The 25,749-nt window shown below is 44.0% G+C and overlaps 1 protein-coding gene across 2 annotated transcripts in view; it reads left to right on the forward strand.

Annotated features, from left to right (window-relative positions):
* Window positions 1–373: 373 nt before the first annotated feature.
* LRP1 (LDL receptor related protein 1) overlaps window positions 374–25,749 on the forward strand; it is a 254,553-nt gene continuing 229,177 nt past the window's right edge. For both annotated transcript variants that reach the window (XM_083169349.1, XM_083169350.1), the window contains exon 1: window positions 374–829. In XM_083169349.1, coding sequence (XP_083025475.1) covers window positions 730–829 — 100 coding nt within the window. In that variant the 5' untranslated portion in view covers window positions 374–729. The remainder of the gene's footprint in view (window positions 830–25,749) is intronic.

Raw genomic sequence — 25,749 nt, forward strand, 5'->3', positions numbered from 1 at the left:
TTCTGAAAATCCTGCGTTTGCCCCTGGATGCAGTGCTAAAGCAGTGCACTGTAGCTGTATGAAGGCTGATGCAGAGCAGGAGTTCCTATTGGGTGCTTGGTGAGCTCCCAGCCCCTGGTGTGGGAATCTGAGCTCTGGCACATATGACATGTGTGTGTTGGTTGGATGGTGAGGGCTGCAGCATGTCACTAACATGTCACTCTGCTTGCACATTCTATGTATGAGACATGATCATGCTGCTGCTGCTGCTTACTATGACACTCATACACACAACAGCAGCCGGCCCTGGCCAGAGCTATAGGAGGGGAGACAGAGACGCCAAACCCGCCCCCCTATCTCTCCCCTCCCTCGTCCTCTCCCACACATACTCTCTCCAGCCATTCCCCCTCTCCCATTAATAACACTGCTGGATTCCTCAGCCCCTCATGATCAGGGGACACCCTGGCTGGGAGACTGCTGCTGCTGTGCTGCTGAGAGAGGAGGAGGAGAAGGAGAGGGGCAGCAGCAGAGACTGCATGCCTTCCCCTACCTGACCGCATCTCCCCGGCACTGGACTACGGATCCACCCGGTGTTTCCCTCCAGCCTCCCCACCGGTCCCATTTTTGGGTGGATTACCCCAACCTCCCAGTGGCTGCCGGTGACTAGGAATCCGGGAGTGGTGGAGGCTAGCCAAGGATAAAGGCACCCCCTCCATCTTCTGCAGCCCCCCGTTATTGCTGCGCCCCATCATGCCGTCTATCAGGACAGATGTTCCAGCGGTTGTGGCTCTGGGATTGCTGCTGCTGCATCTGTGCGTCCTGCATGTCCACGCCACCTCTGTCAACGATGGTGAGTGCAGCCTTGTCATTGCCATGGCCGGTGTACAGCACCGTGCACAGGGGAGGTGGGGGAGACAGAGGGCTGGGTGGCTGTCGCTGCTATTGCACCTTCTGGCTGCAGGCCTGTTCACTGATTGCAGTCTTGGAGCTGTGCAGCATAGCATGTCTGCAGCACATTTGTCTAATCACCCCTGGGTCTCCTGTGTGAGCCAGGCTGGGGGCAGGAGGGCATTAGTAGGGCTGTTGGGTATTTATCCTGCATTGCATGATCCCATGCAGCAATGTGAACAGTTGTGCCTGTGAAATGCATCTGGCTCCTCTGCCAACCTTTTTTCTTCTCTAAAGTTCCCGGTGTCATTCCCTCCATCCCCCCCCCCCCCATTGTTTCGTTATCTCACTGTGACCCCGAGATAAAGGCCCCACTGTCCACTGAGGGGTCATATTTGGAATATACAATACTTTACTGCCCTGTGCCCTTGCATTTGATAAGGCATTCGGTCTCTACTGTGCTTTCTACTGTAACAATGGGATGTGATTTGTCTAGAAAGGTGCAATTTGGGGGGGATGGGTGATTCCTTTTCTTAAGAGTCTGCCTTTCCATACAAGCCATTTATTCAGTAGGGTTTCAGAAATCTATTCCCAAATGACAGGCTAATCCTGCAAGCTTCCCATTATTCCTGTGTAGGTAATGTATATCTGGCCATTTTATGCATTGCAGATCATCTCCTGTGTTACCTTATGAGTTGGGCTATCATTTTGTGCATATAGCTTTGTACCAGAAATGCTGATGTTATTTCACTGTGTGATAACTTTCTGCTTTTCTTCCATGTTGTCAGTATGTGTGAATGATCTGCTATTCCTTGCACAGATTTCTATTTCATATGGGCTGTGATGCATATAAATCACTTGTGCTTGGAAAAGGCTGCTTTGGTCATGGAGTTTTGTGAAAGGCCTAGGTGGGAGTCTGCTCTGTATAATAGACTGTGTTGGTATTTATGACCCTCATCATGATCTGATTTCCAGATGTGAAGATGCAGAATCTGTACTTGCAAGTGGGCCTGATATTCGTGCGTGCAGATGCTAGCACTGCAGTGAAGGAAATTACATGGCTGTATTTTGTGTTGTGTCCATGGGAAGTTATATTTGTGCATTCCATGGATATGTACGCATTGTGATTCCCCTCTGCCTTCATTTAAATTATTTATTCATAAGCAGTTGGGGCTGTTGATGAAGAAAACAAGGCTGACATTGTGAAGGCATCTCCCATTGCAATTTACAGACTTCATCCTCCACAGAGCCAGTCTGCAGTGCGCTTTCAGTGCGTGACATGGCATTTAACACTGGCAGGAAGAGAAAGGGAGATTCATGGGAGAAGGACGTGTTTGCAAACCAGATGTGAGGGAACTACTGGAAATCTCTCATACATAACTTGAGGGGATTGTGTAACCATTTTAAATTAGTTTATTCTTTCTTTCATCTATTTTGGGTTACCCTATCTACATTTTGTAATGTTACCATTTAACTCCTGGGTAAAGGGGAAAAAAACAAACATATATTTGACAATTTACATGAGGAATTAATGGCCGTTATTTAGAAGCATGTTAGACCCTAACCGACAAAAAAACAAAAACAAAAAACAAAACAATAAAACACACTTGTAGATTGAAAAGTAAAATGTAAAAAATCCTACAGATGCACTGTGTACAATAGCAAACCATCATCTGCTTGTAGACATAGACCTAGCTGCCTACAATCTAGTTTCATATAATCTATATGTTACTAGTAATTCTTGCTGTCATAATGTTTTACGTATGGCTTTGCCCACCGAATTATTAAATCCTCTGGGTCCCTACACCTTCTGTGAATATGAATGTTATGTAGGAGAGTACCTTACACTCTGCCTTCTGACACCTCGCAGGTGGAATATACTGTACTTGATTAATGAATGCTCACAAGCATGCTAAACCCTGTATTCCTAGAGAACTAAGCTCTTCCATAGGCCAGGCATAACATTATTTAATGAGAAGAATTAGAATAGCACTTGCATTCAGATGGGTAATTAATATAGTGTAGGAGCACTGACATCTGCTCCCCAGCACATCATACAGATGATTCGCTGATCAAATATTGAGCACTGCGTGATTGAAAGAGACACGGTAACCTGTTTGTTGGGCTAATGGCACTCTGGAAGGGAGTTCGAATTTGTATTGATTTGTTCTACTTGCTAGAACAAATCAATAAAAAGCGAAGTCCTTACTATTTGCTAAAACCGAAGCTACAATGTAGTAACTTTCACATGTTTTTTTTTTTTCTATCAATATAAAATAAAGTTGTGCTGTAACAATATATGGTTTAAAGAAACAACAACATACAGCAGTGATTTTCAACCTTTTTACCTTGAGGCACACTAAATAAGATTTTTTTAATTGCCAAGGCACACTATGAGATCACCACAGGGCAAAACACATTGGCCCCCACAGGAAAAAAAAAAAACCTATTGGCCCCCATATGAAAAACAATCATACTGGTCCCCACCGGTAACAAAAATAAAACACATTGTCCCTTTACATGAAAAAAAGAGACCAGTAAATAACGGTTGAACTGACGGTTGCTGTAAACTGGCTTTGGCATCTCTAGATCTGGGGGCACACTTGAGAACAACTCAAGGCACACTAGTGTGCCACGGCACAGTGGTTGAAAAACACTGACATACAGTATACACAACATACCTGTGTAGACAGGGCCGGCGCCACCACTAGGCAGCTCTAGGCATTTGCCCAGGGCGCTGGCCTCTGGAGGGCGGTACTTTGTAGTACCGTACGAAGCGGCGGCCGCTGCATCACACCCAAGGTCCAAGGAGGCAGGTGAGTGTTCCCCTGTCCCCCGTTGCGCCCCCCCCCCCCCCCTGCCTGTCCAGACCGGATCAGAGGCAGAAGAAGCTGCACAGTGGAAGCAGCTTCTCTGGTCTCTAACCCGGTCTGGACGTGCTGCGGGGAGGAGGGGGGAGTGTAGGGAGAAGACTGGAGAGTGCCGCACCCGCGTCCCCCCGTGGATCACTGCAAATGCCTGTGACCCGGTCTGGACGCGCTGTGGGGAGAAGCTGGAGAGTACCCCGCCCCTGCCATGGAGAAGGTACACGGCGGGTGCATCCCCTCCCCCTCCCCCCTCCGGGACCGGGTCAGAGAGGAGGGGGGCGGGGGACGGGACGGGCGCTCAAAGAGGTTACACCGGCCCTGTGTGTAGAAAAACAATCTAATTTACTTGGGGTCCTGGGATCTTAGAGTGATGTGACAGTAAATTGGCAGTTCTGCATATTTAGAGGGTTATTTATACCCCTTTCAGACATATGGCAAAATGTGCACGCGCACAATCCCGGGACTAGGGTATGTCTGAAAGGGTCTACCCGGGATTTTAGTCCTCTAAAATCCCGGGTCATGCGCACCTGCAATGGACCAGGGATTTTTAAAAACCCGGGTTTGAACCGGGACTAAAATCCCAGGTAGTATGTCTGAAAGGGGTATTAATAATGCTTGGCGAGAGAGAAACACTTGTAAGTTCAACTACCTACCAATGAGTTCCCAACTGTCATTTTTCAAACAGCCTGCAAAATGTAAGGCAGATCTCTCGATTAAATTAAAAGTAAACAAATGTCAGGCATGTTTTAAGCTGTGTACACACAGGGGCGATAGGGGCTGAAATCGCTGGAAATATGGTCGCAGGCGACCATATTACCAGTGATGGGAGTGTGCCCCGGCAATAAATTGCCGGGTGCGCGCTCCCGTTTTCAGCCCCGTTCTAATCGCAGGAGCTTGCTCCTGCGACCCCCCCTCCCCCCCCCAATCCCCTGCAGTCTTGCCTATCGCGCTGGTCCCGGCGGCTCCGTTCTTCTTCTGCTGAGGACCACCACAAAATGGCCGCCCCCATACAGCAGACAGTTTCAGAAAACTGTGTGCTATATGGGGGCGGCCATTTTGTGGTGGTCCTCAGCAGAAGAATGGAGCCGCCGGGACCAGCGAGATAGGTAAGTCTGCGGGGGATTGGGGGGGGGGGTGTAACTATAGCACCGCAGCCCCCGGCTCCCCCACATGCACAGCGCCCCCCGCGGTGGCGGGGGCTGCGGTGCTATAGTTACGCCGCTGAATCTAAATCTAACTATCTCTGCACATGTTACATCAGCCTCACCTGCAGTGCACATGGTTTTGTCCATTAGAGAGTGAGTGTGCCTTTGCAAGTGAACCAGAATATTCCCCTGTATGCAGATACAAATGGAGGTGTTTGAGTAAAGTCAATCACACACTACATGATATATGTACCCAGTGATATTGGCGGTGGCAGGTACCCGATGCCAGTACCTGCAACTGCTTGAGTAATGGAGGGGGAAGCGGGGGTGCAGCATGGGGATTGGTTTGAAATCCCGGTGGTCAAAATCCTGACGCCGGAATCCCGACCGCTGAAATCCCGTCAGGGGGGGGGGGGGGGGCGTGGATGCCCCCCCCCTTGTGGGCCCGGTGCCTCGCTATGTTTGGCACACTAATCTATTCTCCCTCTATGGGTGTCGTGGACACCCACAGAGGGACAAAGTGCCGGGATTTTGGTGGTCGGGATTCCAACTGCATCCCGCAGCATGGCCCTCATTAATGATGCGCTACCTCATCTGACACTTAGGGGGGTATTCAATCTTCGGGTCACGGCAGACGAGCTTGCTCGCCTGCCGTGGCCCAGTCCCGTTCTCGGTCAGCTCGACCGAGAACATGCAGGCGGGATTCAATGTCCCGCCTGCAGCGGGACGAGAAGGGGGCGTGGCCGTGAGTTGCGGCCGGGAAGTGACGAGATGCAGCCGGCAGCTCGTCACCTTCCGGCTGTTCTCGGCAGAACGAGCCCGACAGCTAGAGATGTCGGGCTCGTTCTGCCAGGAAACCCTGTTCAATGCTGTCGGGGAAGACAGCATTGAATAGGGCCCATCGAGCATCTCCCCCACGGGAGGTGCTCGACGGCGATTGAATATCCCCCTTAGAATTACGAGGGCATTGTTAACGACAATTCAGCATACACACTAAGCAATATTTTAAACAATATGGCTCAGAAGGGGGATAGGAGTAATATTGTGATATCACTCCTGATATTAAATATCGCTTAGTGCATACACGGTTTTAGGGTGTCCATTACTGCTGCTGGCAGTGCTGGTATTGAGGTAATTGCTGTCTGTCCTTGTGTTTCCCTCCTATATCCCTATAGATTGTAAGCTTGCAGCAGGGCCCTCCTACCTCCATGTCTGTCTGTTGTTACCCAGTTTGTTTTATCACTGTTTACTATTGTAAAGCGCAACGGAATCTGTTGCGCTATATAAGAAACTGCAAATAAATAAATAAAATAAATACTTGTTGGTTGGGAAAATAAGTTTTGCTCCCTCCACCCACACATCCTGACATAGCTCTACCTTTTTGGCCTTCAAGCTGGAAGTAATGGCCTCATTACATTGAAAGCCCAGGAATGCACGCGCTTAGGCCAGTGTGAGCAGAGGCTATGATCTAACTAGTGTGTGTGTGTTTGGATAGGACAACCTTTTTTTTGGTTGGCAAGAAGTTGTAACCCAGTTCAGAACGTCTAATACTTAAGACAACACTGTTGAGAAAAACTAGTAACCATTGGGCCGGCAGCTGTGTCCTGCTGCCGGATCAAAATGACTGAATATTTATTTATTTTTCTTCTGAAAACAGATCTGGGGAATCTTCTTTCTGGTCATTTGCAGGTACGAGTGCGATTGTCAGAGAGCAACTCCGTGAAAACTTCCCTTTCACACTTCTGTATTCTGCAGCTATGCTAAACATCCTCCTATAGGCCTGTTCAAACTGCTGCTCGGACTATTGACCTGCAATGCATGGTATCAACACAAATAGACATGTGCGCTGTCGCCAGAGAGGATTTTTTTTTTATTTTTTTTCACTTTATTTTTAAATCTTGATTTTGGTATTTTTCAGCTTCAGAAAATATGCCCATTGAAAATAGTGTTGGGTTCTTGCCCAATAATGATACCGAGAACAGATACTGAGCATACAGCCAGGATTTGAATAAACTAAAAGCTGTTTTTATTGGCCATACAGTACATCTACAGATTAAAGGGGCGATATGCTCGCTGAGCGATTATCGCTTAGTGAGCATATCGTCCAGTGTCACGTTTTCATCAGCGACCAGCAATGGTCGCTGATGAAAATGAGACCCTGCTGGGGGAAGCCGCTGGTTGCAGGAGCATGCTCCTGTAACCACTTCAGGGCAGTTGCCCCGGAAACACAGGGTTATGGTCGCTCAGCGACCTTATCCCAGGCGATCATTGCTGAAATCGACCCGTGTGTTCGGAGCTTTATTGTCCAATCTGGCTGGTTGGAACCAAAACCTGGCAATGAGGGCCAGATGTATCAAGCTTCAAAGAGTTATAACGTGGAGAGTGATAAACAACCAGCCAATCAGCTCCTCCCTGTCATTTTTCAAACCAAGGAGCGGGATTCTCTAAACGAAGAATGTGGTAAAAAAAACATTATCGCTGTGCTTCTCGGACCTCTGACCTCCTCCTATCTGAATCCTCTTCCGGGTGCAGGGAGGAGGAGAGCCCGCCCGCAGCAGCAACACCAGGCCATGTAAGGGAGGGAGGGGGCGATGTGCAGCTGCTGCACATCGCCGGCCAGATCGCAAAGGACAGCTCTTAACGAAAGAGCTGTCCTTTGCCATAATTATCGCATATGCGATAATTATCTCTGCGGTACCCGGCGATGTGCGGACGCGGATGTTAGAAAATCCCGTCCCCAGTCTGTAACATGACAGGTAGGAGCTGATTGGTTTGTTTATCACTCTCCACTTTACACTTTTTGAAGCTTGATACATCTGAACTGAACGGTCATTCAGATTTTGCCAGGTTTTTGTTCCTAATGGCCAGATCTGACAATAAATCTGTAAATGTATGGCCAGCTTAAGGATTTATAAATCCATGTACAGTAAAGAATAGGTTTAACACATTGGCTATTTATATAGCCTAAACATATTATTACACAGGTATATGCAGAGTTCCTGAAATCTGGGTATAGTGGGGTAGATGTATGAAGCTGTGATAAGGGAGAAGTGGCCCATGGCAACCAATCAGCTGCTCTGTATAATTTTATAGTATGCAAATTATAGATGTTACTTCAGTGCTAATTGGTTGGCCATGGGCCACTTCTCCTCTGGCTCACTTCTCCTCCCTTATCACTGCTTCATACATCTACCCCATACTGTAGTTTCTGAAGGTGTGAGCCAGCAAGGATGTGTGTCACAGCCGTACATATTATATGAAGTGCTCTATGATATTTGGGGTCAGCTGTCGCATTGTCCCATTGGCTGTGCACATCCAATGGGATGATGCAAATAACAACATTGGGGTCGCAGATGATGCCTACTAGGCCACAGCTCAGACTACTAACGCAAGGAGGAGGTGTGCTGCCTCGCGCTGCATTAAATACATATAGAGCTATCGCTGTGGCTTACATGTAAGCTTTAGCGATGACCGCTTCAAGCACACATGAATCGGGCCCAATAGGTTCTATAGCTTTATGCAAAAACATCGGTCCCTACCCTAACGGAGCTTCAACACTTCCTACAGCAAGCACAAGGCAACTGAAACTGAAGCCCCTAACAATCATTAATACACTTTTCACAATATTGTGAATGATGTTGCAGTGCTAAACTAGCCACCAACCATCCTATACTATGGAGTTATATCTGATAACCATTCGTCACATCCTTGTAAAGGTGCCAGGTTCTGACACTGACCACACATAGTCCTATCTATAGTGCTCAGATTAAGTTCCAATATACTGTAGGCACACTTTTATTTGTGGCCAAATTGGACAACATCTGTGGCGTACTATTGCAGTAGGAAGATGAGTTGTATTTGACCATTAGAAATCCCCCCCCCCCCCATCATGCCCATTGCATCTGATGTTTCCCCTCCATAGCTCTTTATTGCCCTCTGTATCTCCCAGCATTCCCCTCCCATGGCATCCTTATCGTCCCCTGAGCACCCTATCTCCCTATAAATCAGTCCCCCTTAAATTGCAATCTCATTACCTGAATGGGCACCCTTTCTGCATACCAGTCTCCTTACCCCCTCCATATAGGGCATTGCCACCTTTCTCCATATGTATAATACAGGTATTTCCTTCCAGTCTCCTGCTGCGTGGGACATAAGTGGCTTTTTGGTGTTAATGCAGCTCACTTACGTTGGTCAGCAAAAGAGCTAAGTCTTGCTGTGCATGTTATGGACATCTGTAGGATGAATATGAAATCAGCAAATCTGTATCTGCTATGTATATACTAAATATTGCCAATGATAGTCATCATTATTGCATATGGTTCCACCTACAAGAGATCTGCTACCTACATTAACAGCTGTTCCGGCAGACAGACTTATGTCTGTGTAGCAGCTGTGTGAACAAGCGCTTGCCGTACTTGGCCTACAACTTCCTGTCTGTATTCCACCTTTACAGGTGTTAGTAGGGTGCAAGTCAATTATATGCAGAAGTCTACTATGTTGGACAAATGCATGCACATTTTTTTTTTGCACTTATCTAGCTCAGTCTGTAAATAAGTACATCTGACATACTCGGAATAAGCCCCTATACGGCAGGGGTGGGCCATATGTAAAAAATTATCTTACAAATTTTCTTGCGGCTGCTGCTGAGTAGGACTATAAATCTCCGGCTGCTGTTGTTTAGGAGGAATCCCGCGAGAACTACCGACCTCTCGCGACAATTCCCCCTGTACTTGACTCCCAGGAAAGCTGCCAGGCGGGTGGGAGGGTCACTCAGACCGGCTACGGGGGCCTGAGGTTCCCCTCCCCGGCTATACTGTATATATGTATCCAGAAATTATTTTTGTAAATCAACTCATTTATTTAGGAATTAAGGTTGGTATTTGGCTTATTTTATAATAAACTGTAATATACAGTACATTGAAGCTAACACGGTAGTGTATTCAGGGATAAAAATATATATCTAAAAATATGGCAGCGGACAGCAAGCAAGTTTGAAGTTCAGAAAAAATGCAAAAAGATTGCTTTATATTTCATCTAGAACTACAGTTAAGACACACCTACTTTAGAACATTCACCTTTTTACAGGAATATATTGTAATTACATAACTGTTATACATTATCCTTTACATATCTAATTGCTTGTGTACGGACTTGTGAGCAAGTGCTTAAATATTTACACAGAGATAAACATGTGTAAGTTAATAAATAATCGCACTGGATTGAGATTATAACATATTTCCAGGAGTGTAATAAAATAAATCACCATACATGACATACAAATGATGTCATAATATACTGCATGTACTATGGCTTGGGGCAAAATGTTTATCTAAATGCGACAACATGTGAAGTTTTTCCAGAAGTCTCTATCTTCAAGCCTGTATCTGCTTTGATGTCTCAGCCTGTTTTTCAGGGAGTTTAAATAATTGTTAAAATGATAATTTATTATTGACCCTTTGAGTGACAAGTGAATTTGTCAAAATAGGTGTGGAAATTCCCATGCAAACATTTTTATTCATCATAACTACCTGTGATTTTTTTTTTTTTTTAACCCCACTTTTTTATTTTATTTGAATTTAGATAACAATGGGCCTTATTTTGGTTCATTCTTTCTGACAAAATCCTTCTTAGATGGACAAAACCATGTGCACTGCAGGGGGGGGCAGATGTAACATGTGCAGAGATAATTAGATTTGGGTGAGTAATTTTGTTTCTGTGCAGGGAAAATACTGACTGCTTTATTTTTACACTGCAATATAGATCTCACTTTGAAGTAAAACCCCACCCAAATCTAATTCTCTCTGCACAAGTAACATCTGCCCCACCTGCAGTGCACATGGTTTTGCCCATCTAAGAAGGATTTTGTCAGAAAGAATGAACCAAAATAAGGCCCAATGTGAGCAACATCAGCCTTTTTAGCAGATATTTTGAAAATCCCTCACAGATGTTGGCACTCCAAGGATGGTACTTGTGTATTTTGGCGGCGCCCGATTTCAGCATCGTACGATGAACGTATCGCATCGCATGCCATGTACCCGATGGCATGCGATACGATTTTGACCCCCCTATGCGATGAAAAATCGTATAAGCACCCTAAAGGGTGCTTTTGAGCACCCTAATGGGTGGTTACAATGTTAAATGCACCCCCACGCCACCCCCCCACTATAAACGTGAACCCGAAGCGTGGCGAGTGGCGGCGGTACGCGTCCTACGACCTTTTCATACCCCCACTATCCACGTCGGTGTGGAGTTGAGAATAGAAAGTGTGGCGAGCCACCGAGCCCGAAGCGTGGCGAGCGGACGCGGATACCTTCACAGGTATACATGTCCCCTGGCGGGCTTCACAGGTGTCTGCGTCCCCTCGCGTGGCTCGCCACGCGGACACCTGTGAAGCCCGCCAGGGGACGCGGATACCTGTGAAGGTATCCGCGGGGCTCGCTGCGCTTGCCACACTTTCTATTCTCAACTCCACGCCGACGTGGATAGTGGGGGTATGAAAAGGTCGTAGGACACGTACCGCCGCCCCTCGCGGCCTCGCTGCGCTCGCCACGCTTCGGGTTCACGTTTATAGTGGGGGGGTGGCGTGGGGGTGCATTTAACATTGTAAGCACCCATTAGGGTGCTTATACAATTTTTAATCGCATCGTATGGCATTGTATGCCATGTACAGTGGCATACAATTTGAAAATTGTATGCCATCGTACACTATGGCACGAAATCGCGTTGCATCGCATACCATCACATGCGTTATGGTATACGATGCGATGGGCGCCTCCAAAATACACAAGTACCCCAAGGATTAATGGCCCTTTATTCTAGTTCACTTGCAAAGGCAAATTCCTTCTCAAATGGACAAAACCATGTGCACTGCAGGTGGGGCAGATGTAACATGGATGAGGGCCAATATGTTTGTTAAATATGGCCATCCCTGCAGGCTTTCAAATAAATATATAAAATAAAGATTGGCGGTTTGAGATACACAAAAATGGCATCTTTATGACATCATGCACTTCTTGTGTTCTTGTCTTCATGCGCTATATTGCTGGCTCTTCCCTGCAAAAAATATCTATTTTAAAACTGGTAACAGATATTGACATTTAATTGTATGTCTTCCTCAATCATTTTGTCCCTATGCACTGTATATACATGTTCTTTGTAGTTATGGTTAGTCTATAGCAGGGGTCCTCAAACTAGTTTGCTCTGGGACCCAATTAGACAATACAAATAATTACAGGACCCCAGCAAGTGACTGCAGAAGGTCACCAAATGACGTGTAGTCAGCAGACAGCACATACATGGTAGCATTGTGGAGGCACAAAATGATGGGAGGAGTCTAAAATAACAGACACTTCAACAGATTTTTCAGACTCCTTGAATCACTGACTGAGATTAGAAAAGTCATCAGCCTGATGGTCAGCAACATGGTGTCATGCGCCCCATGCTGAGAAAGTTGGGACCCACTTTGGGGTCAGGACCCACAGTTTGAGAACTTCTGGTCTATAGTTATAGGAACACATTATTATTATTATTATTATTAATAAATATAGATTATTGAATGTAACACACAATATAACATGAACACATGGCTTTTGTTCTGTGCACAATAGAATCAAATACAATGAGCTTAAAAAAGAAACACATAGAAATCACATAAAAATCAGCATCCGTGTCATAAAAGGTCAGTAGTGTGGCCAAAGAAGGACAGAATATCATAATAATTAATCATTTTAAATAGTCAGTCAATCAGTGGGGAGTGGAATTACAGTTGATGTATCAAAAAGGTGGTGCACCATTCGCTATAATCTCCATGTCATACCAGGACGTTGATTTGAGACTGTGTTTCTCAACGCCTCTTTCATTGTTTGGCTTAATGTCTGTATATAGGGTAGCCACATATCAACAAATTTACAAACCAGTTTTTCTTTGTTAGTAGCAGTTTCTGTCCAGTCCATTATGAACAAATACTGTATTCTAGGGTGTAGCAGTGATAGCGTTATTTTCATTTTTAGCTATTGCTTTTTCTGCTGGCAGTAAGCATACAAGTCCCATTTAGCGCTACTGAAATAAGATGTCCTAGCCACTGCACTAGCTCGGTATATATAAATAACTAATGTTTTCTTCATTTTTCAGTGTCTTGTTCATTTCCAAAAAAGATGCAGGTTGAGTAACAGGAACGATCATTAAATAAATGGCTATTTTCTGGTTGCTATGTTTTCTACAATGCGTGTTCATCCTTTATTACTTTTTTTTTTTTTGTCAAAACTTGTGTTCTAATTTTGGAAACCAACAAGCGGGTTTCTCTACCTGTGACTATGGGCCAGATGTACTAAGCTTGAAAAGTGATAAAATGGAGAGTGATAAAACAGACAGCCAATCAGCTTCTACCTGCCCTGTCACAGACTGTGTTTGAGCTGATTGGATGGTTGTTTATCACTCTCCATTTTATCACTTTTGAAGCTTGGTACATCTGGCCCTGTATGTCTGTGATTTTACTCTGTGTTCCCAGACTGGCCTTCTCAGAACCCAGTGCCAGACATTTTTGTTGTTTGTTTTTTAGTAGAGATCAGTTGCTGGTAGTTAAATAGCTCAGGCCTAGGCAGACTCCAAGAATGAATCTTTTTACCATATTCCAACAATGTAGCAAACAAATGCCATAAACCAAGGGTCCTTTCACAAACTGGGATTTTACTTCTCAATTCTGTGACAACTTAGGTAAAAAGCTCAAACGTGCCTTCAGATTATACCACATTGCAAAGCAGCAATCTTTATAGAAACCAAGTCTCCGAAGGCGCCCACACAGAAGCCCTGCACATGCGCGTAAGTGAATGTGCGCAGAGCTTCGCCATTGGACATCTCTAATCAGAATGAGGGCCATTGCACATTCTGCACTGCATTGGGGCACATGTAAAATGTGCAGAGATATTTAGATAGGAGAGGGGTGTGTTCTAGCTCAGATCTAAATTGCAGTGTGAAGCCAGTATTTACCCAGCATGCACAAATTATATATATTTGCACCCTGTGGTTAGTTCCTGATACAAAGTTACTTTGCTTTACTCTTACCTCTGGATAAGGTCCTATCTCTCTATAGCTACAGTATGTGCTCCGATATAATGAAGTGAATAATGGACTCCTGCAAAATAAAAAATAAACAGTATCGCGCTATGCGAATGTCTTCTTTTCGAGGTCATCTAGGGATTGTATATTCAGCTGGAATAGTTCTGGAGGACCATTCTACAGCTGAAATTTTTCCTATAGTTACAATATATTTTTAATTTGGTACAAAGCTGTATTATTCACTTCATTATATTGGAGCACACAAGTGGATCTTGGACAAGGCTGTCCCATATTGCTCTCAGTTGGGGCATCGCAGTTATTGGCCCTTATTCAGATCTGATCGCAGTACAAATTTGTTCTCAAAATGGGCAAAACCATGTGCACTGCAGGTTGGGCAGATGTAACCTGTATAGAGAGGGGATTGGTACTAAATCCCGGCGGTTGGTATCCTGGCGTTAAAAATCCCGTCACCGAAATTCCGACAAGGGTGGGGACGTGCCATGCAGCGGGCCCGGTGCCTCGCTACACTCGGCACACTCATTTATTCTCCCTGTATGGGTGTCGTGGACACCCATACAGGGAGAAAGTGTCGGGATTTTGGAGACCGGGATTCTAACTGCATCCCATAGAGAGGGTTAAATTTTTTAAGTTATTTTGTGTCTGTGCAGGGGAAAGTAATGGCTGCATTATTATTACACTGCATTTTGGTTTCCGTTTCAACACACCCCACCCAAATGTAACTCTCTCTGCACATGTTACATCTGCCCCACCTGCAGTGCACATGGTTTTACTCATTTTGAGAACAAATTTGTACTGTGATCAGATCTGAATAAGGGCCAGTGTGTGTGTGTGTGTGTGTGTGTGTGTGTGTGTGTGTGTGTGTGTGTGTGTTATGCAAAGGGAAGTATGGTAATGTTAGAGAAAAGGGCTGATGTATTAAAGTGATTTTTTTTTCTTGTATAAATTTTGGGTCCTGATGCTCTTTAATATGGCGGTGAAGTGTAAATGTATGATTCTGCCTAGATCCATTACAGAGGTGCGTTATTTAAATGATTTACATACTCACTCCCAGCGAGTCCATCACTGTCTCCTTTACAGTCACATAATGTGTGCTCGTACCACCTTTTCCCCATAACGTATCTTAAAACCTTTACCCCACTGTGCGGTAACTGCATCAAATCCTTGGAGAGATAAATGGGCAAACACAACCTGTAAGATGCTGATTTCCTGTACTTTGGGGGATATTTGGTAAGCAGTGGTGAGAGATAAAGTAGCAGCCAATAGGCTCCCACCTGCCATGTTACATTTTTTACTTGAAAACTGATAGTTAGGAGCTGGTTGGCTGGCACTTTATATGTCTTCAAGGCTTGGTACATAGACCCTATTATATCATCATCATCAGTCTATAAAATGGCAGAAGTGGAGAGGAGGTATCGGGCTTAGGTGTGAGAGGATAAATACTGTATAAATATATAGTGGTGGAGACATAGGGGTTGATGTATCAATCAGTGAAAAGAGTGTCCATAAAACAGTCAGCATCTACCTATCATTATATATAATGGACTTTTTATAAAGGCTTCCTCAAAGCTCAATGGTTGCTATGGGAAACATCTCCAATTGTCTTTGAGGAATCTTTTATCAAGCACATTATAAAAAAAATGTATAGGTCGTTCCTCATTGGTTCTTATGAGCAATTTCTCTGTTGGAACGTTTGTACTATTCTTTTCACTGCTGGAGTCGTCAACAACCGAGAGAGAAAATAACTAAAATCAGGCAAAGCTGAGCTTCACATCTAATGTGCGTGCGGTCTGTGGGGGGTATTCAATCCCGGGTCAGGACTGTCAGTACGTCCCGGCGGCCATGATCCTAGCCCTTTTGCGTTTTCTGCCTGCATGGCTGTGGATTGTTGAGATACGGCCGTGGTTATGACATCCACGGCTGTTCTTGCCAAAATGGGCCGAACAGCTTTTAAAGTCGGCCCATTTTGTCGATCTGCCTCTACTCTCAGGAAAGACAGCATTGAATAGGCGCCCAACGCTATTTCCCCCCATCCGAAATAGCAGCGGAGATTGAATATCCCCCTTTATCTCTAGATCTACTAAAGTAACCTAGTTGGTCATCAATATGAACAATGCAGATCCGACTGTTGGCAGCCGCAGAAAATACTCCAATAGTGTAATCCATGTGCATAGTTCTCCCTCTCCCTCTCTTTGTAGACTTTGCAAATGCAACAAAGATGTTGTTATCTTTGACTAGTTGGTATGATATATTTTATATAGCTAGATAATACTTTATTCCGTCAATCTAATATCATATAATGAAGATCATTTCTGGTTTGTCTGTTCTTTTGGCATCATTTTAAAATGTGCTCTATTGTTAAACTTCTTTTTACCCCCTTTCACATCGCAAAAAATAACAAGCGTCATTTCCAGGTTGCTGATCTGCCGACCTGCCTTGTAAAAGCACCACAACTAATTAGCCCGTGTCCGACAACCAGATAATTTGACCTGGGATATAAGAGATTTAAACCCAAATCACCCTCTGTATAACGGGCGACCCTGGTTTAATGTGAAAGCACTATCCCAGGTCCGACCCAGCATAGCGATGTTAAAGGGGTATTAGTGATCATGGGGAGATGCTTTTTATAATAATAATATCATGGTCTAATGCCCACACGCCGGGTCAGTGCTGTGGAGGAAATCACCAGCTTTTCCTGGTGATACTCTGTAGAAGCCTATGGACTTCTCTCTACAACACAGTGTGATGGATCCCAGCATGCCCCGTGTCAGGCCTGTGCAGAGGGACTCCCGGGTCTCAGACCTGGAATTCCAGGGACGGTGCCACATTGCAAGGGCAGCTGTTATCGCAAGCGCTGTCCTTTTCGTTACTAATCGCATATGCGATAAGTATCGATGCGGAGGGGTGAAAACGGGCGGCGGATGTTACAAAATCCCACCCCTATAAAGAAACAGATGCATGTATTATATCAATGTGACATCAGGGAGAGGAGCAATAAAGGAAAAACCAGGCTCTGGACACTTGCTGCGTGCAGTGTGCATAATAACTAGATCTACTGTATACAAACAAGAAAATTGAGGGAAGGGCTACTTCTAGGGATTGTTTATAAACAATGGAAATGGGGGAAAAAATTCCAAAGACATACATGTGAATTAAGCTGTGGGCAAACACTTGTGGATTATGATTCCTATACAAACCTCACCGTAAATAGGAGATTGTCCTCCTAAATCAAAAATTCTAAGCACTTAAAAATGAGCAAAATATACCTGTCTCTGTCTCACTCTATCCTATAATAACCCTTTAAGAAAAAGCTACAAAAGCTGTATTTTTTTTCATATAAAAAAATGTACAGTAAAATATGTATGTACAAACATATTTAATTCCTACCACTGACAAATTGACAATGCAAATCCACCTCCACCCCCCTAGCCTTGGTTTGTTCAGTTTCCCTTCCCCCGGGGCAGGCAGGACACAGTACTTTGAAATGAATGCAACAATTGATTTTGTCAGGTGCTGCAGCATATCCATTAGATGCCACTTCTGCACTGACAGCTTCTTGTCCGATATCCAGCTCCTCAGGAGCTTATGTCAGTATTCTGCTTGGATGGTGATCGAGAGGATGTATGTATGTTACATTAGAAGTGCAGTCATTAGAAATGACAAGTATGCATATTGACTTTATCAGAGTGTCTACCTGGCAAACCAAGAAAAAGAAAATCTGATTTTCAGTTTGTGTGTGTGTGTGTGTGTGTGTGTGTTTTTTTTTTTTTTTTATGTATTTTTATTAAATTTCATGAAGAACTAGGCATAGTTTCTTTACGAAGCAACCATTGCATTTATACACTATCTTTTAAAAGGGCAATGCCTTTACTAGTCATGACTTGCTAGTAAATGCATTGCCCTTTAAATATCCGGCATAAACCAGAAGCACCAGGTTTTATAACCTGAAGCTTTGTTACTACAAAATACAATTTTTCCTGCATTCGGGTTGTCTTGTTTTAGGATACTTTTATTATTACTTTTGTTGTGGTGTTTTTTTTTTTTTTTATTCAATAACCTAAAACCCTAAAATGTCCATTTTATAAGCATTAAAAAAATGTTTCTAAAATGTAGATATGTCCCCAACCCATAATATATAATGTGACTGCAGGTGCAGAAATAACAATATTGTCATGACCTTGTTGAGCAGCCCCAACTGCGGACAGACTGTCCTTTGACATGTAGTTCAGTTTTGTGTGCTAAAAGTAAATGTGGTGTGTAAACACAGTTGAGGCACCATTTTATCCCCTAACCAATATTTTTTTTTCTTGGTATAAAAGTTTACTGATAAAGGCCAAGAGATCTGCTGATTTAATTTCCAGTTCTGTCCTCAGTGTGTCACTCTGGTCGGCTGGAAGCAGAAGCAGGATTGTTGTGACATTTGCACTCGTTCAGAGATTTACAAATACACAAAATACATATTTTTGTTGTGCTAATTGTTAATGTGTTTAAAAAAGGTACATTTTTGATTTGCGCATGCATGGAAGCCACACTGCGTGTGTACATATCTGGGTTTGTGAGGTCACTCTCAGTGCCCCAAATGCTGTTGCCATTTGGGGGTGGTAGTGGACAATGTTCCAGAAGCATGTCTGCTCTTTTTCCTGGGTGTGCTGAAGCAAGTGGCTGCATCCTTGACCCTCATTTCACTGGCCTTTTCAACAGGATTTCAACAAACATCCAGAGTAGCCTCCGCATTACTCTGATGTCCAGTGTTCATGCAGAAGTTCCGTAGCGTAAGCGGTGGCCGCAAAGATGAGGAAGTACTGGGAGAAGAGTATTTAACAGAATTATTTTTGTCTGTGTATCATCGTATGGGGACAAAAGCTACTATAAATGGTAACTGTAAGGCTTCCCCAGTGCATGTTACATTATTTTGACACCTTTTTGTATTTGTTATAATAACATTGGTTCTTGGTTCTAAATCCTTCGTAGTTTCATCTTAAGGCCCATATGCACTGGGCGACTGAGCTGAAAGCCGATCATAACCGCGTGTTTGAGCGGCTTTCAGCTCCCAGCCGCCCAGTGTGTATGGCCCGGCATCATCCCCGGGAAAGCTGCTCATCTGCTGGTAGTACCAATGTGTAAGCACTGAGCGGCTTAACCCCCCACCCAGCGATGAAAGCTATCATCGCTGTCCATACACCCTGACCAAAATTGCCCAGTGTGTATGGACCTTAGGATCATCTCTAAATTGTGTGTACAGGGATTACGATATTATGTATGTACTTGCAATGGGAAGGGAATCCGAAATTCAGCTTCAGAATTACTGTACGGTAAAGCAACACTTTTGACAAGTCTTGCTGGTTGTTTATGAGAGTCTGTTCCTAAAATTTGGAATGCATTAGTCTTAAATGGTAACAGATTTTGATGACTCGCAAAAGGATTCTTAGGCCGCTAGTAGGAATCTTGTTGCCTAAGAATTTGAACAGAAAAAAAAAAAATTGTAAAGATTTTACATTGTTAAGCAGAAATGCCCCCATGATTGTAATATTTTCTGTTGTCCCTTGGTATATACGGTACAAAGATTCAAGCCTAGTATCCTGGGCTTAGTCTGAGCATGCTTAATCTATGCTGCTACTGGCCCTTGACTGTGCAGCTCTACGCAGCTTGATGTTATGTGAAAGGTCACGATGCCCAGCACGCCTGCCTTACCGTGTCCGCCCACAGCACCACTCCTGGCTAGGTTGTGGTGTGGTGGTTGGAAGGTTCTGCTGATGCCTGCCATCAGCTTCCCCCATGTAAGTAACACTGCGGGTGGTGGTAAGAAAAGGGGGCTTACAGTTTGACTTCTGAATCCTGGGATTGAACAAAATTCCCCAGGGCTGTCATCCCTAATTGTGATGTGACGCATCATGTGATGCTCATTTAGCTATTTGAAGACTAAATAACAAAACAGGTAAAAGGTGTGGGAGAATGGAAGAGTATTTTTTTTTCCATCAGAGTGGATGCCTTGAACATTTTCAGCCCTTTTATGGGTTCACTGGATTTTGTCATTGTATGGTTTTTAGCTGCTGCCTGAGAGACACCAGATAAATTGCCTAGCTGTGGTATGGAACCTCAAGTCTGCACTGTATGTAGCAAAAAAACAAAAACAAAGGGAATTATTGAAAACTACTGCTAATGCATAGTAGAGAGGTGTGTTCCCTTCCAGTCCTGGGGTAAGGATATCTAGTATTAACTAATATTTCCCATGGGCCTTTGCATCGTTTAACATAATCTGTGAATACACTGTAGTGGGGTATGTGTTGAATAAAGGAAAAAAAAAAAAATCCTTCTAAGCATAGTAATGCAAATTTATTTGGCAGATACAGTGCACCCAGAAAGTATTCACAGCACTTCACCTTTTCCACATTTTGTTTGTTACAGCCTTATTCCAAAATAGAATAAATTAATTTTTTCCCCTCAAAATTCTACAAACCATACCATAATAACAACGTGAAAAATTTTGGCGATTTTGAAAAATGTATTACAGGTTGAGTATCCCGTATCCGAATATCCGTTATCCGAATTATTCCGAAAACCAGACATTCCAGAAAGTGAAACATTTTTTTTTTTTTGCTAAAAACTCACTGGGGACATATGTAACAGCACTACTGGTGACATGCTATGTAACTGGCACTATATATGTACAAGACAATGATTGCTTGGCATTCAAATTCAGTGCTGAGATAATACACACATTTTGTTTCACGTTTTGAAACCTTGTTTTTTGAACAAATAAAATATATTTGTGTGTATATTATGTGTTTATACAGCATAAATGCAAGATACTTCAAAATACATAATTGAAATATTAAAATATTCCGAAAAACAGAATAATCCGTTATCCAAAATTCTCCTGGTCCCGAGCATTTTGGATAAGGGATACTCAACCTGTATAAATGAAAGAAAAAAAAATCACATGTACAGTACATAAGTACTCACAGGCCAAAAACTTTTTCTCATGTTTTCATTATGGGGAATTGTGTGTACAATTTTGAGGAGAAAAATGAATGTGTTCCATTTTTTGAACAAGGCTGTAACATAAAATGTGGAAAAAGTGAAGTGCTGTGAATACTTTCCGGATGCACTGTCTATGCCGGGCTGACAGAGCCTGAATGTGCTTTTAGTCTTTAGTTGAAGGAACATAATGTGATCGCTCACCTCCTGGTGAACTACATCTCCCATGATGGCCGGTAAGAGCTAGAGTTTCCCATTACTGCCATTGAACATACAAGAAATGTTAAAGTATGTCAGTGTAGGCTGTGGTGTTGGGTTCACTGAATGTCTCTTACATTAGTCGTAGTTATGTAACGTAACCATATTGAACATATTATGTCTCACGGGAGGAAGTTGCCTCTGCCCTGGAACATTCCATCAGCCATTCGTCCATATGCTGACTAGGCTTTTCCTCATTTTTTTTTTTCTCTACCCTCCTTCAAGTCTTGGAAGAGGGTTGGCAAATCTACCTAATGTTTTCAGCTATGTGTTATCCCTTGCATACTAGCACATGAGTTACAGTCGCTGCAAAGCTTTCTTGACATCCTGGTATTATTTAAAAATATATATATATATATATATACTGTATAAGCTACAAGGGTTTTGATGTCTGCATGGTTTCCAGCTGTTTGCTGCCTCGTAGGATGCAAGAGAGTTAGAATATGTTGCTATGAACCTAAATCTACATTAATGCCCATTGTGTTGGTCCAAACCCATTATTGCCAGACACAACGGTATATGTATTTGTATACATGGTATATGCATACTTGCCTACTTTTGAAAACTAGTTTCAGGGAGATTATAGTTGGTAGCAGAAGTTTGCACAGCGCCCCATTGAGGGGGGTGTGTAATGCTCCACTTGAAGGGCGTGTCTAGTTCCCTATATGGAGAGATTGTGAAAAGAGATTGTGAATGTGGCATCTAGAAGCGCGGGTGTGTACTGCTACTTCTGAGAGGAATCTTTTTAAATGGCTTCTATCCAAATGTAGATGAGACCCAGAGCAGTTAGTAAGAGCTGCTATACTTGGTAAAGTCCTGGGAAATGGTGCTGATGATTCAATGTAAATGTATCTATCTCTCATTCCTTTTCCCCCCCCTAGATAGTGGTGTATTCAGTGGTTGCTTTGTTCGGACATTAATAGCCACGGATGAGTCCCACTTCAGCTCACCGCCTCCTGAGATGGCAAACTGGAACAGTTTGCGGTGTGTGCACCAAAATGTAATTTTTCATTTCATGGCTGGGGCTTTAGTCGGGTTTGGACTGTTCGTGTGACAATTCCCCTAGGGGGGAATTTAATGGTTTTCCCCTGCAGCCAGCACAAATTGGAGCAATTAAATTGTTGCTCCATTCGGGTGTGATTAGCTACGGGGTGCCGGCAAACAGAAATGTGTGAAAGTTATCCCTTTGGGAGCTCAAATGACACTTTTGCGTCATACCCAGCTCTTTGGTATGGATTAGCCATTGTATGCAGCTAAACCAGGCGCTTGTAGGTGTTAACAGTACCCCTATCACTTCCGATCACTTTAGACAACACCTTGAGCATGATAAAATGATTTGGTTTCATCTCCTTTATATAGGTCTTAAATTAGTGTTCACTCAAGGATTTTTTTAGGGCAGGGTGCTGACTACTGAGCATGACACCCATCCCCCCCCCTTGCCACCACCTTAGTTACCAGAGCAGGGTACATTCCTCAACCCCCCCAGTAGCGTCTCCCCTCATGCCATCTAGCCGCCGACACACTCCCCTATTCCAGCAGCATCTCTCCTCATGCCAGCCTACTATGTCCCTTTAAATGCCAGCCAACCTCCCCATTATCTCCCCTATTCCAGCAGCATCTCCCCTCATGCCAGCCTCCTATGCCCCTTATATTCCAGCCTCCTCACTCTATTCTAACTGCATTTCTACTGATGCCAGCTGCCAATACCGCCTAATCTGCCAGCCAGCCTCCCCACCCACCCTCTCCCTATTCCAGCAGTATCTCCCATCATGACAGCATCCTATACCCCTTAATCTGCCTACCAGTAGTACCCACCCTGTTCCAACTGCATTTCTCTCATGCTAGCTGCCTGGTCACCCACTCCTCTCAGCAGAAGGCTCCTCTCCTCCCGTTCTGGCCTGTGAACCCTCTCCATTTCCAGGCTTGGCTCCTTACCTGCATTTCATGGGCAGCATGATGGCCGGGTCAGGTCGCTTCTTGCGGCAGCTCCCCGGCAGTCTCCCTCCCCAGGTGTCACCTGAGTGTCAGGGGGGTCAGTGTGCATCTAGAAGAGCTGATAGCTGCTGAACTCCTCCGTTGAGAGCAGTGTCAGCTCTTCCCTCCCACTGCCGCACCGACATGCCACTCTCCACAGAGGAGTTCAGCTGGAAGTCAGGGGGGCAGGTGCATCTGGAAGAGCTGACAGCCGTGGATAATACAGTCCTCAGTGACAAGTGAAAGGGGACAGCAGAGGGGCAGGGCGCATTTAGAAGCCTAAAAAACAGGAAGGGTGTGGCGCCCTGCAAAATAAACTTAGCGGGAACACTAGTCTTTTATAAAACACACACACACACACAGTGTTTGTAATTTAGATTTTCCCCTTAGTGATTTAAGGATTGTTGCATATTTCTGAACCATGCAAAGATCAAGGTATAGCACCCCATAGTAATTTATTTGATGTTTTTTTCATTTTCTTAACCGTACAGGGAGGGTTATTTCCGAATGATCGATTTTGTAAAATCAGATGGTTCTCATCGTGTTTATGTACAATATTTCAAAAAGGGCCATGCCTTTTACTAGCAACACAAGGCCAGTAAAAGCATTGCCCCAATAAATATCAGGTGTAAACTTGATGAAAAGTGCCGGGGTTTTACAACGCTTCCTACAAAAAAATCCCTTTGGCGTCTAGCTCTGTAATGGGCAATCTGATACAGTTTATGGGCTGCATTAGTAACCATTTTAATTGACCACACATTGACTTTTAAGCTCAGTAATTACAAAAGGAAAATCCTCAAATGACATCTGCACTCCTACCTACCCCTCTGATGCCCAACCTTTCCAAGTACGAAAAAATGATCTCCGGTATCTTCCAAATATCTCAAATGAACGCTAATGGGGCCTACACACGGGGTGATTTCAGCCCCCTTTCTAAGCAATCTAAATAGAAAATTACCCTACATCGTTTTGTGTGTAGGAGCCGTAGTGATAGGGTGTCGCTATTGCCGGGCAATTAAGATTTTGCATGCAGGATAAATGTCGGAGAACACTGGCCCTGCCAGATAGCTCAGCACACATAGCTGATACACCGCTGTGCAGCGCTGTGTGGTGAGCGATCTAGCATTGCTCAGTACAGTTGCCCCGTGTGTAGGCCTCTTAAAAGAGACTTCCAATTCTCCCAACATTCCCTCACTCTTACCCCTTTCAGACAGAAAAGTCTGAAAATCCCGGCAAATACCGGGTAATTTTGCAGAGTGCTGTCTGACCCCCCCCCTTCACACAGAAGAACAAATTACCGGGTTGAAAATTTCTGCTGAATAACACTGGTATTTCTTCTGTGTGAAAGGGTCAACTCGGGTCGTAAATCCCGTGTCCTCGACCCTGGTTAGTTCCAGGGTTTGAGACACTGGATTTATGACCCCGTTGTGCCCTTTCACACAGAAAAAGGACCTGTGTTAATCACAAACTTACCAGGTAGAACTGCTTCATCCGGTAATTTAATTTTCTGTCTGAAAGGGGCATCACTAGACTTACCAATAAGCACCCACAGTATTTCAGTAATTTCAACCTAAATATTGCTTGCCCGGTCACGCTCGCCAAGCGCCCATGTTAGACTGCATTCCCTCTTTCACTCTTTTACCTGTGTTGTGCAGCAGCGGGCGCTTATGTGGAAGACTTCTGCACCTATCTGGTGCTGACCAGGCTGCTGGAGGCCACCTGCTGTCAATCTATAATCTAGTTGCCATAAGCGAGACCATTTATGTATATATTTTAGCTTCCCTTGTGTTTGGTCATGAAGCCTCTCAGGTTATATAATGGTGTCACTATACGCGCAGCGGTAACTTTTTAACTCCTAACACAGAAGGCCAAGTGGGGTGGCATCACAAAGTAGTTGGTTTTGGACATAAACTCTGTGTTGGGCGATGTGCCCAGAGTCCTCCAGCTCAGAGGAAATACAAGGGATTACCCATCTCAGGAGAGACTGTCTTTGTTTGAACTATTTAGTAATGTATTTAGTGTTTTGACAAGGAAATACTCAATGCAATAACTTCCTCAGGCAGTACTGTTCTAAAGGGCTTGTACATCTGCCACAGGATATCAATTTGTGAAGGTCTTTTCCTTCATTGACAAAAAAATGGCACTGCTTCAAAAAAAAAAAAAAAAAGCATGACTATTTTGGAGTAGAAAGAAAACTAAAATGGTGTAAAAACACCACAGGCTTTGTAAAGTGTAATCTTTGCATGCTTATGCATTTAGCTCTCCAGCTACCAGAATGCCTACTTTTTTAATGTGGATTGATGTATTTCTAATACCATTTTGGGTTTGCAAATACAGCCTGAATGTTTAAAGCAGTTTTTCCCAAACCTGGACCCCACACAGCTCATGTTTTCCAGGCGAATGGCTGATACACGGTGTATCATAGTTTCACATTTTAAAAATCCACAGATGACCTGGAAAACATGAACTGTCAGGGGTCCTTGAGGACTGAAATTGGGAACCACTGAATTAAAGAATGGTTTTGGTCTTGTTTAGTCTTTTATATAAAGGTAGCTTTCTTCTTTGCTATTCGCTTGTCCCAGTCTTTC

This window comes from Crinia signifera, chromosome 2 (assembly GCF_055691185.1).
Source record: "Crinia signifera chromosome 2, ASM5569118v1, whole genome shotgun sequence".
Lineage (NCBI taxonomy): Eukaryota > Metazoa > Chordata > Amphibia > Anura > Myobatrachidae > Crinia > Crinia signifera.